Source organism: Durio zibethinus, chromosome 8 (assembly GCF_047325235.1).
Source record: "Durio zibethinus cultivar Kanyao isolate XHJ-2024 chromosome 8, ASM4732523v1, whole genome shotgun sequence".
Classification (NCBI taxonomy): Eukaryota; Viridiplantae; Streptophyta; class Magnoliopsida; order Malvales; family Malvaceae; genus Durio; species Durio zibethinus.
The window spans coordinates 220964-233462 of NC_143169.1; the positions used below are offsets into that span (position 1 = coordinate 220964).

Sequence of the window (12499 nt, forward strand, 5' to 3'; positions counted from 1 at the left end):
CTTTTTATGCTGGGATGTATTTCCTTTATCAAGCTCATCAAGGATATTGTTTAGAACATAAAAAACCTCTTATTTTTCAAGTACATATTAGATTTTCATACTTAAGATGTCATAATTGTCCTTATTCAGCTTATCACCCTTATTTTATTCAACAATAATGTTTTTAGAAACATAAGTCATTTCAAAGTATAATTTTACATTTGAGAGACATATGCATTAATTAATGCATAACATTGCACACTTTTCATTTTGCTATAATATCACAAACAAAACAATGATAATCATTAACATAAAAATGAAACCAAAAGTTCATTATGTTTGCAATCAAATTCCATTTTTAATGTGTCCAATTATCACTAATTTATTTCAATGTGTAAAATTAATCATTCTAAAATAAAATAATTCAATTATCTTAAAACTCTCACTAATGATAAGGTTACCAATATATAATCAATAACATATGTTGATTTCACATAAACAAGTCTTACAAAGCATAATTCAAATTCATAAACATGTTTATCAAGGTCGTCATGAAAACAATTATGATCCACAGAATCAATTTCACCATTAGCTTTATGACTTTTAAAAATTATGTATCTGTTCTAATAATCATATGAGTCCTTATAAAAACAGTCATGATTTTCTATAACAAAATACAAGAAAAAATCATGAATCCATAAATAAACACAAGTAAAAAAAAATGATTAAGACTCTTCTCAATCTTTCTTGTGTGATCTAACATCTTAAAATCAATCAAGGACAAAATAATTTAAAAGAAATTTCTTAAAACAACATTTTAAAAATATTTTTTTAAAAAAAGGGGCATTCAAATGATTGCTTTTTGTTTTTAAAAAATATGGGATATTCAAATGCATTGAAGAGCATTCTAATACTCTTTTCTTGTTTTAGAAAATAATCGTTAATTTTTAAAATTGTGCCCAAGACATTAAAATGTCTTGAGTTGGGCATTCGAATGCTCCATTTAAAAATTAAAAAATGATCCAAATTGCAAAGCATCAATAGTATTTTACTCAAATCGTCTAAGAATTGTCACAACATTAATTATAAAACAAAAGTATGCAATTATGTATCATCTTCTATAGATTTTCGCAAGCAAATAAGAACATATCAAAATATTTTGATGTTTTATGAAAAACAGCAAAACGAATCAGAACTGAAGCCAACCTGACTCAATACCAATGAAAGATAGTCTAATACAAGATATATATATATATATATTCATATATACAAATATAATCATATATATTTATCTATTTAACAGAAATAGAAGTTTGATTAATACGCGAAAGCAATTCTATAACTTGGGTCACTGGTTATGAACAAGATAACAAATAAAAATTATTTGGCCCCATAATGCAAATCCTTTGCACCGAATGTAAGAATTCCTCATTGAGAGTTGTTGACCGCTTAACTCTCTTTTTCTTCCTTTCTTTTTGTGTTTTTCCTTTTTGTGTAAAAAACTTATTTTTCTTTTTTTTTTCTTAATAGCTTAATGCCATTCACTTGGTGACTTAAGGTTCGGTAATTCCATGTACTAATAATAAATTGCTTAAGGTAGTTTTTTAGGTAAGCAAACTAACCAAGGCAATTGCTAAGCAATTGGGGTGCTCGAGTCACCCATTACAGGTAAGCCCTACCCCTAATACTTACAGTTATTTTTAAAATAATCAAAATTTTTAATAAATTACAAACTATTTTTAGGTAATAAATATAATTAATTGTTTTAATAAATAAAAATTTTGAATACGTAGCATTACGCTTATTCATTTTTAATATTTATTAATTTTACATAATAATTGATAATTAAATTCAAAAATATATTTTTATTAACTCATCATTAATTCAAATAATTTAGTGATTAAACAATGAACAAAAAAGGAATGATTGTCCATTTGATTATATTAATTATGTTGTGAATAGTCACGTAATCTATTAATAAAGTGTTAAATTTTTAATTTAAGTGATGACAATTTAAATCTAAATAACTTAAAGTGTATATATATATATATATAACTATATCCATGTTATTTATGAGCACTCAAACAAATTGGCATCACAAATAATTTAACTAATAATCGGTCAATTTCTTATCTCAGTTATGTGTATATATATATATATATATTTATTTATTTATTTATATATTAATTTATATATATATATTAATTTTGCTAAAACTTGGTGTAATTAATTAATGCACTGGATGAAGTAAAAAGGAAAGAGGAAAGAAAGGTTGCAAAACTAAAATCTATTTTTGGTGGGTGCAATAAAAAGAGGTAGACTAACCAAAATTGGCGGTCAGAAGTGGTACTAATAAAAGGAATCACATCCCAAAAATTTTTGAGAAAACACAGAGACCTGACAGAGATAAACATTAATCAAAGGCAATGGCCAAATCCATTTTCAGCCCTTGTTTTACCTCTTTTGCCTCTCAGCAAAACTCAAGATCCTCTCTGCTTTCCTCCCTTCCCAATCGCAGCAACGACCATGTAGCTGGAAGGGGGGGACTCATCTCATCGAAACCCTTTTCTTCTTCTTCTTCTTCTTCTTGTCAATTTTCTCAATCTCTGTCGTCTCGTTATTTAGCCATTACCTGCGGTGCCTTGAAAACAGCAGAATATTCTCTTGCGACCAAATCCCCAGACTTGGGGGAGACTGTCTCTTCAGAGATAGCAAGGCCAAGACCAACCATCTTGGTGTCCGAAAAACTTGGAGAAGCGGGTCTTGAGCTTCTACGTAGCTTTGGCAATGTAGACTGTTCCTACGATCTCTCCCCTGAAAAGTTGTGTGAGAAGATCTCGTCATGTGATGCGTTGATCGTGAGGAGTGGCACCAAAGTGACAAGGAAAGTTTTGGAAGCGGCCAAAGGGCGTTTGAAAGTGGTGGGAAGAGCTGGCGTTGGCATTGACAACGTTGATCTGCAAGCTGCTACCCAGTTCGGTTGTCTTGTGGTTAATGCACCCACAGCTAACACCGTTGCAGCTGCTGAGCATGGCATTGCGTTGATTGCTGCGATGGCACGAAACGTTGCGCAGGCCGATGCCTCCATGAAAGCTGGTAATAATTTGTAGCATACATCTTTATTTTTTTTTTACACTTGTTAATTAATTTGTACTACTTTTTATTTCTTTCCTATTGTCGAAGGCAATACGAACTAGGGGACTTCTTTCTCTTATTGTTAATTGGCTTTCTGGGAGAAATTAGAAAGTGTTTTGTGATGAAAGATTTTCATTTTCCTTGTAATTCTTTCTTTCTTGTTCATCTTAATTACGATTTCAGATTTGCTCATCAGGATGCAGAGTTTGGGGTGAATTGTAATTTCCACTGTCCTAGTGGTTACGGATAAAGTTAGTAGTATGATTTAGCTGGCTAGTATTCTTTTATAAATATATAATAATTCTTGAAATGGCCGATAGCCTACGTACTGCTTGGCAGGGTCGATTTTCCGCCCACCTTTAAAACAGTTTTTTTAAGTCTTTTTGTATTGTTGTAGAGGATGGTTTTTGACTTTTTGAGCGAATGTAGTATTGCGTTACTCTGGAAGAAGAAATATTATTGATGAACCAAAAAAAAAAATCATTGGATTCTTTCCACCTACACTTGTTTAATGGGTCACATGGCCAATGTCAGTTATCCACATAATTGTTTTTGATAGTACATTCATGCGAATAATTAATTACTACATATATATATTTTTCATTGTACACACGTAAATGCATTCACATTCAAACACGTGCATATATGACGCATGATGCATGGGTTTGTAAGTAACTAAGCATATGCACAGTATTGCGCATGATTAATTGATTCAAATTTTAACTTTTCTTTAGTGGGGTGAGGTTTCATAATTGTTTCTACTATTTGCGATGAAAATTATTGATGGCAATAGACAAAATTAAATTGCTTGACATTTGATCTCTACCATGTTAATTTCGTGGAGTAATTTGTTGGAAGCCTTGCTTCAATCATTATGAATACAGTAACAACATTCTTATACACGTACAATGCTGATTTTGGGATTTCAGAAAAGAGCTTTTCTTGCACCCTAATCCTAAAACCTCCGGAACTACACAAAACAAAGCTGCTAGGCTTTGTTAACTTTGAATAATTAATTAATCTTTGATCAGCTAGGAATCATTCTCTCATATTATACTCTGTATGTCTCACTTAATATGGTTGAAAGATGATTGATTTGAAGCAATTTGACAGGAAAATGGCAAAGAAACAAGTACGTGGGTGTATCTTTGGTTGGAAAGACATTAGCAGTGATGGGATTTGGAAAAGTTGGATCAGAAATTGCAAGGCGGGCAAAAGGTTTGGGAATGCAGGTTATTGCTCATGATCCATATGCCCCAGCTGATAGAGCCCGAGCTATTGGTGTGGATCTGGTCTGTTTTGATCAGGCCATCTCCACTGCAGATTTCATCTCTTTGCATATGCCGCTCACTTCTACTACTTCAAAGATATTCAATGATGACACTTTTGGGAAGATGAAGAAGGGAGTTCGCATCATCAATGTTGCCAGAGGCGGGGTCATTGATGAAGAAGCATTGGTGAGGGCCCTTGATAGCGGAAAAGTAGCGCAGGTAGGCTTCAAATATCTCTACCTCATTAATTATTGCCTTTGCAACTTGCTTTTTGTTTTGGCACTGCTTAATGGGATAACTTAAGCAAACTTATCTTTAATCCTTACATTCTCGTGTTGCTCCATATGCTAAAGGAATCACAAACACCATGAAGAAATTTTGTCGGATAAAATTGAGTTTGTACTTAAAATAACATCCTCTTTGGGATGCTAACACAACTAATTCTCCCCTCCATGATCCTTTTCTATCTTTCTAGACTGATTATTCCTATTAAAGTTCCTTTATCTTATGAAACAACTAATCATATATACATATATATATATATATATATATATAATTACAATGGTATGGAGAAGGCAGCACTTGATGTGTTCACAGAGGAGCCTCCAGCCAATGACAGCAAATTAGTGCAGCATGAAAATGTCATTGTCACACCACATCTTGGTGCTAGTGTCACGGACCTAAGGGGGAGTCCTGAATCCCACATCGAACATAATAGGAGGGTCACTGGGGTATAAAAGGGTTCACACCATCTCCGTCTTATGAGGCGCCTTTTGTAGGACAAAACCGTGAGGTCAGGGGGGCCAGAGCGGACAATACCTCACAAGGGTATGAACCGTGGCAGGAAGGCTGATCTGGGACACCGGAAGGGTGAATGCCCGGGTGCCGGAGCCGCGCGGGTTCGGAGCTTAAGTCTCGACCCGTGATAAGTGGTATCAGAGCCAGCCCTAAACTGTTCGATCCACGCCGAGCGCCTCGAGGGAGATAGGCAAGGTGGCCGGCCTCCGTGACGAGGGCGTCACGAGGTTGGGTGCGGGAGAATATCACGGACTTAAGGGGGAGTCCTGAATCCCACATCGAACATAATAGGAGGGTCATTGGGGTATAAAAGGGTTCACATCATCTCCGCCTTGTGAGACGCCTTTTGTAGGACAAAACCGTGAGGTCAAGGGGGGCCAGAGCGGACAATACCTCACAAGGGTGTGAACCGTGGCAGGAAGGCTGATCTGGGACACCGGAAGGGTGAATGCCCGGGTCCCGGAGCCGCGCGAGTTCGGAGCTTAAGTCTCGACCCCTGACACTAACACCAAGGAAGCACAGGTACAATTATGTAGAATTTCTTTTAGCACTCTTAAATGATAATAATTTTTTCTCTTTATCAAATGCCCGCAGGCATTTCTTACAATTTCTAACTATTTGAACGTGTTGGCATCCAAAACAATTTCTTAGGAGGGTGTCGCAATTGAAATTGCAGAGGCTGTAGTTGGAGCGTTGAAAGGAGAACTTTCTGCAACTGCTGTTAATGCTCCCATGGTTCCTCAAGAAGTTTTGACAGAGTTGGCTCCATATGTTGGCCTAGCTGAGAAATTGGGTCAGTTAGCTGTGCAGTTAGTGGCTGGGGGCAGCGGAATCAAATCTGTGAAGGTGGTTTATCAGTCTGCACGATGCCCTGATGACTTGGATACAAGGCTTCTCCGAGCCATGATTACAAAAGGTATCATCGAGCCTATATCAGCCTCATTTATCAACCTGGTCAATGCTGATTTCACAGCCAAGGAAAAAGGCCTACGGATTAGCGAGGAACGTGTGGTTGTCGATGCATCCACCGAGTTCCCTGTTCATTCAATCCAAGTGGTAATATCCGACGTTGAGTCCAAATTTGCTAGTGCTATATCAGAAAATAGAGAAATTAGCGTTGAGGGAAGTGTGAAATATGGAGTACCACATTTGACGCGTGTAGGATCCTTTGAAGTGGATGTAAGCCTTGAAGGGAACCTCATCTTGTGCAGGCAAGTCGACCAACCTGGCATGATTGGGCAGGTTGGGAACATACTTGGTGAAGGTAATACAAATGTGAATTTTATGAGCGTGGGGAGGACTGTTCGAAGGAACAAAGCCATCATGGCAATTGGAGTAGATGAAGAAGCAGACAAGGAAACCCTCAGGAAGATAGGAACAGTACCAGCTATTGAAGAGTTTGTGCTCCTAAAACTATAGACAACGCTGATGACCAAGCTTGGTTTAGGAGAATTATATTCTATTAGGGGGGCGGGGTAATTATACAAGTTGTGCAGGTCAGCAAGTTGAGAACAAAAGCTGGCTGTCAAATTAGTGAATTAGTCTATCTTCTTTACATATATATGTATGCGCGTGCGAACATGTCCGTGTGTCAAAAAGCAAAGGTGCTTCTGTTGTGTTGTTATTTATAGAGGTCGTAGTCGGACAAGGATAAGAGGTATTTTATTTATTCCCCAACACTGCTGTGCTAGATGTATTGTGAATACGGAAAAAACTTATATGAAATTTTATAAGTTAAATTTATGAAATTTTTTATTAAAAATGAGTAAATAAAAATTTTAATAAAAAATTTAAATTGATAGATTAATAAAATTTAACGTGAATATCAATAATATATAAAAAATTATTGATAATTTAAATTTGATTGATACTTATTTAATAATAAAAATTATATCAATATTTTTATAAAAAATATCTATTTAATAAATATATCAAAATTTTTTAAAATTTTTTAAAATTTTATACAATTTATTTATATGATAAAATTTTTTAATATACTAATTTTAATTTTAATTTATTTATTTATAATAAAAAAATTTACGAATTTTACTTATAAAACTTTATATAAATATTTTCTGTGAATCCTGGCGGTGCGTAATGGCTAATGGGTCTTAATAATAGTATTCCTTGTGTTTTAGCGGGTGAAAAGCTTTCATATCTGTAATATTGGCTCGTTAATGTTATTGATATAACTTTCCCTTCAAACAAGACAACACCCTTACTAAGCATTAGCAATCCGGACCATATGGGTGTCGCGACGAAAGGCAGTGTCAGCTCTACGTGTGCAGAGCTCTTAAAGCTTGTATTTGTCTGTAGTACGCTAATTCCTTGGAAGTAGATTTGGCAATTGATTTTATGGTGTCGTGTTTTGTATTAAATATGATTTTAAATATAAATAAAAAATGTTGATACAAACACAATATAAATAATTAAATGATATAAATAATTTAAATATAAATACAATATGTTTATTATATGTGACACGATACGATTAATATATTTAAAAATAATTTATTTAATATAATACAATACAATATAACATAATTAACACGATTAAACATGAATAACATAATTAAACATAATTAATTTATTTATTTAAAACAAAATCATTTAAATTAATATTTACACAAAAAATGATATAATAAATACGATTATTAATTTATTTAAAAATAAGTATTTAAACAAAAATTAATTTCTATTAATAGTAACATTAAACACAAAATATTAACATATTAAAAAACTAAAATATCATATATTAAGATAATAAAACTCAACTAGTATGAGATCCAAAATATTATGCTTATATTACTATTAATTGCTTGCTTTTCTTTCATGCTACCTAGACATGATTAGTTTATGTATACTTCCTTTATTCTTTTAGAATTCACAAATTCCTTTTCTTAAGTAATTATTTTTTCTTTTGCCACAACCTTATTAGTTAATTAATTAACAAGATCATGATATTAGCTTATATATAAAACTGAAAACACGATTCTAACATTAATTAAATTAATTAGTTTTTTTCAAAGAAATTGGATATTATAAATATAACTTATATACTTATGTTAATAATATAAAAAAATTGCTGATTAAATGAATATTATAAATAAATTAAATGCTTAAATTAGTTTTTATATGTTTATATAAAATGGATATTATAATTAAAAGTTTAAATAATTTTTATAATTTGTATATTAAATTAAAATTAAATAATTTTTTAACATGTCAAACATGTCATTTTATAAATGTCAATGTGATAACACATTTAAGATATGAACAATATCGTGTTATAAGTGTGTCAATACTGGTTAACATGAAATACGATATGAATAATGAAATAAAATAATACTAAACTTATACATAATTTTTTCTATATTATTTTCATATTATGTCATTATATCGTATTTAAAATTATCAAATCTACTTAAAACAACATAGAATATAAAATGCTAGTTATCTATATTTTTCCCTATTTTATTTCTTAAAAGTAAAACTGGATCTTAACTTGATTCCTTAATTGAAAACAAACATATTTATTTTATCTCTCACCATGACCTCCAACATGCCCTATAAGAATCATTGAAAGCATTACATAATCTCTTATTACCATGACATAGTTACTTTTTAAAACTATGTTTGGGATTAGGATTAATGGTTTAAGGTTTAGGATCACATGGTTATCGAGAAACCAATGAAATTAAAAAAAAGTGACAAAATTGAATGTAGCTTACCCACTTAAATTGGTTTGATTTTTTAAACAGATTGGCCCAAACCCATAGTATTTTCCAGTTATGAACAATGTTTTCCAAAATCCTGGTGCTTATCAGCCAATCCAACAACCGAGTTTCTTTATGAAACCTCGAGCATATACACCCAATTTTACTCCAATACCCATATCTATAAGTCAAACAACTACTTAACTTAAAAAATTGTTGAGTAAAAAAAAGAGAGAGCCATCATTGATCCGATCCTTATGACTTACACAAAGCTATTCTCACAACTCAAAAACCATCTGTCACACCAATCCTTTTAGAGCCACTAAAACCTTTTTATCTTAAGTTATTTGACACTGATACTCAGTGTGATTATCACTTTGGGAATATGGGCCATTCGATAGAAATTTACCTTACTTTCAAACATAAAGTTTAAGGTTTAATCAAAGCTAACTTTTGAGTTTTGAGAATGAATGAGAGCCCAAGATTGCTAAGAGCTGATTACCTAATTGTAGTGGCTGAAGAACTTATCAATGGCAACACCATGATCTTGAAGCTAAAACATAGGACCAAGCACTATAATTTAGGATTGTTTAGGAATGTTATTAGGAGATTCTTGTCAGAACAATTATCAATTTTTTTGATGAAAAAATTTTCCTCTTTCTTATTATGTGATAGCATTTAATGCATCACATATATTTTTTTCTTTGCATGAAAGTAGTTAAGCATCATCCTGATTCTTAATTATGGTAATAAAGGTTCAAGAGCTTGATCGTTAAAGGTTTCAAGGTAATCTATTTAATATTTGTGTAACACCCTTAGAGTAAGAACAAAATAGCCAAATTGAAAAAGTAGGAGAAGGCTCAAGATAAAATAAAAAGAAGCTTAGCCCAGTTAATGGAAATGCTAAAAAATCTGAATAAAAAAAAATGGAGGAAGTTCACATTAAAAAAATTGAAGATCCCTTATACCTTTATAGGTTTCGTTTATATCAAGCCCAAACATTCCAAGGAGCATAATCACTTCAAGCTTCACTTTTGGGGGTATACTCTCATTCTAGAATACCTTTAAAAGTTGTACAAAGACAATCCTAATGATACACTATTCTTATTTTAAGCAAAAAGAAATCTAATCCAATCCAAGTTTCTGATGATTCTAAAGAGTTAGAAAAATTAAAAGAAAGATCATTAAAAAAAATTCAAGTTTCCAAAAAAAAATGGATCTTATAAAAAAATAGTTTCGAACTATCAATGAAACAAATTTTTATGGATCTATGAATGCAACGAAACTTTGTTTGGTGCCAGACATAGTTGTTTCACCTAAGTTCAAGGTTTTAGAATTTGAGAAGTACAATGGGACTAAATGTCCGATGACCTATGTCATTATGTATTATAGAAAAATGGTTGCTCATTTACATGATAACAAGCTTTTGATTCATGTATTCCAACAAAATCCTACAATGGTTGCTACTAGATGGTATGTTCAGTTCGACAAAACTCATACCATCTCATGGAAAGAATTGGTCAGGGCATTCATTACTCGATACAAGCACATCATAGAGCTGACCCTAGATTAATTGTCTTTACAAAGCATAGAGAAGAAAAATGGTGAAAACTTTAGGGTATATACCCAAAAGTGAAAAGATGTTGTTACCCACTTCAATCACCTCTACTAGAGAAAGAAACTATAGTTTTGTTTGTCAACATCTTAAAGCTCCATACTATGAAAGGATGATCGAAAATACAATTAAAAATTTTACTGACATGGTTGTATCTAAGGAGATAATATACAATTTCATAAAAAATGAGAACCTTAAAAATGATAATATAGCTATTGCAAAGGAAGTTGGCACATCGAGAATGGAAAGAGAAGATGTTTAAGCTATGATTTATGAAGGAAAACAAGTTAAAAGTTTTACCCCATACCATCTTTATTCAATGTACCAACCTTACTACCCTACTATAAATAACCTTTCTTAGAATCTTTATTTTCACTAGCCAGCTTAGCAGTCAAATCATTATACAAGTCTTTCTTCTAAGTCTACTACTCGACTATTGAACAATAAAAAAAGATCAAGAAACATTCTTGAAAAATTTTCAATTTCAATTTTTGATTTTTTACCTTTGCTAGTAAAATACTAATACTTTAGCCCAATATATTTGAAAACAATTTCAAATCTATTAGTAAAAAGTTATGATCCAAATGATAAATGTGATTATCATATGGAAGCAATTGGGCACTCGATTGAGAGATGCTGGTAATTATAGAAGAAGATTGAAGATCTCATTAATAGTGGCATTTGACCTAAGAGCTTTTTGAGAAATAAAAATCTCTTTAACATAGGTTGATTTTTCTTTGTTTATAGATGTCTCGAGCATGAATTCATTTTATGAAATTTTTATAAGATTGTAATAAGTTTTGGTTTTTTGAATTTCGATTGTTTAATTTCCCATATAGCTAATTTTTCACATGCGTGTGAAAAATCTCAAGAAATTTGGTGATTACTATTAAGAATGAGCATCCTAATTCACATTCAAAGCTTGAATTATGAAAAAAAATAAAAAAAAAAGATGAAAAAGAAAAGAAAAAAAGATGAAAAAATGAGTTGATTTTGACATTATGTGAGAGATTCAAATGAATCCAAAATCAACAAGAAAAAAAGTCATATCTTGATAATTACTTTTCAATGGAAATATCCATACTTGAAATGAAAATGACCATCTTTCAAATTTCCTCCATAAAAGTAGATAATATCCATTTGTTACCTTTTTTTGAGCCTGTTAATTTACTTTTTGAATAAACCCTAACCAATGATCACTTTCCAAAATTTGGGTAAACTAAAAAAAAAACAAAAAAAAAATCTCATCAAGATGACATTGGGTCTTATGTTGAAGGCTAGAAGATAATGCTTTATGTTAAGGGGTAAGTTTGAACTAAGTTGAGTTTTAGACAGAAAAAGCAAAATAAAGAAAAAGAAAAAAAGTGAAAAAGTGAAAAAGTGAAAAAGTGAAAAGGCATGTTTTGAGAAAAAGAAAGATATCTTTTGAAAAAGAAATGCTCTTTGGTTTAGTTACCTTTAAACACATAGTTTGGGATTGTTTACCATTTTTTTTAACCTTAAACCTTAGCCCATAGTATGTCATTCTAAAAAGTCCATTTGATCATATGTGGATATCTAAGTTGAAGAGTTTGTTCTTTAAAAAATTATTATGATTTGGTTTTAGATGAATTTTGAGTTCTTGAATGCAGGGTGGAACAATCAATGAAAAAAAAAAAGAATGAAGCTTTCAAGTGAAAACCTGAAATAGTAGTATAGAGCAAGATTGAAGCTTTACAAGCAACTCATGACTTTTCATGGATCAAGGATGAAGCAAAAAACACCAAGATGAAGACATTCTAAACAAACTAAGAGACATTGGACACTTCTTAAAAAACCCAAGGAAATCAACCTTTTTATGAAGATTCTCTCTAAAATTTGATACTTGTTTTTTTTTCATACCTAAAATTTTAAGTCTATTATATATGACTTTGACATTTATTTAAAATATAACATATCAAGAACTTAAAATAGTTCCAAAATAGAATGTACTTTAAAAGATGATT

At 31.6% G+C, this 12499-nt stretch overlaps 1 protein-coding gene across 2 annotated transcripts; it reads left to right on the top strand.

The window, feature by feature from the left end:
* Positions 1 to 2292: 2292 nt before the first annotated feature.
* LOC111278394 (D-3-phosphoglycerate dehydrogenase 1, chloroplastic-like) lies at positions 2293 to 6926 on the top strand. Of its 2 annotated transcripts, XM_089764438.1 has the most exons (5): positions 2293 to 3075; positions 4228 to 4604; positions 4961 to 5055; positions 5690 to 5705; positions 5835 to 6887. In XM_089764438.1, exons 1-5 carry the CDS (start codon positions 2406 to 2408, stop codon positions 6600 to 6602), a joined length of 1926 nt encoding a protein of 641 aa, XP_089620564.1. In that variant the 5' UTR covers positions 2293 to 2405; the 3' UTR covers positions 6603 to 6887. The 2 variants fall into 2 exon arrangements, with proteins under 2 accessions (XP_089620564.1, XP_089620565.1); XM_089764439.1 differs by lacking the exons at positions 4961 to 5055; positions 5690 to 5705 and having other exon boundaries at positions 5835 to 6926.
* The last annotated feature ends 5573 nt before the right edge of the window (positions 6927 to 12499 follow it).

Coding starts and splice junctions, on each gene's coding strand:
- LOC111278394 (XM_089764438.1), top strand. CDS start 2,406: ATGGCCAAATCCATTTTCAGCCCTTGTTTTACCTCTTTTGCCTCTCAG. Junction 3,076..4,227: donor CGATGCCTCCATGAAAGCTG/GTAATAATTTGT, acceptor GCAATTTGACAG/GAAAATGGCAAAGAAACAAG. Junction 4,605..4,960: donor ATAGCGGAAAAGTAGCGCAG/GTAGGCTTCAAA, acceptor GGTATGGAGAAG/GCAGCACTTGATGTGTTCAC.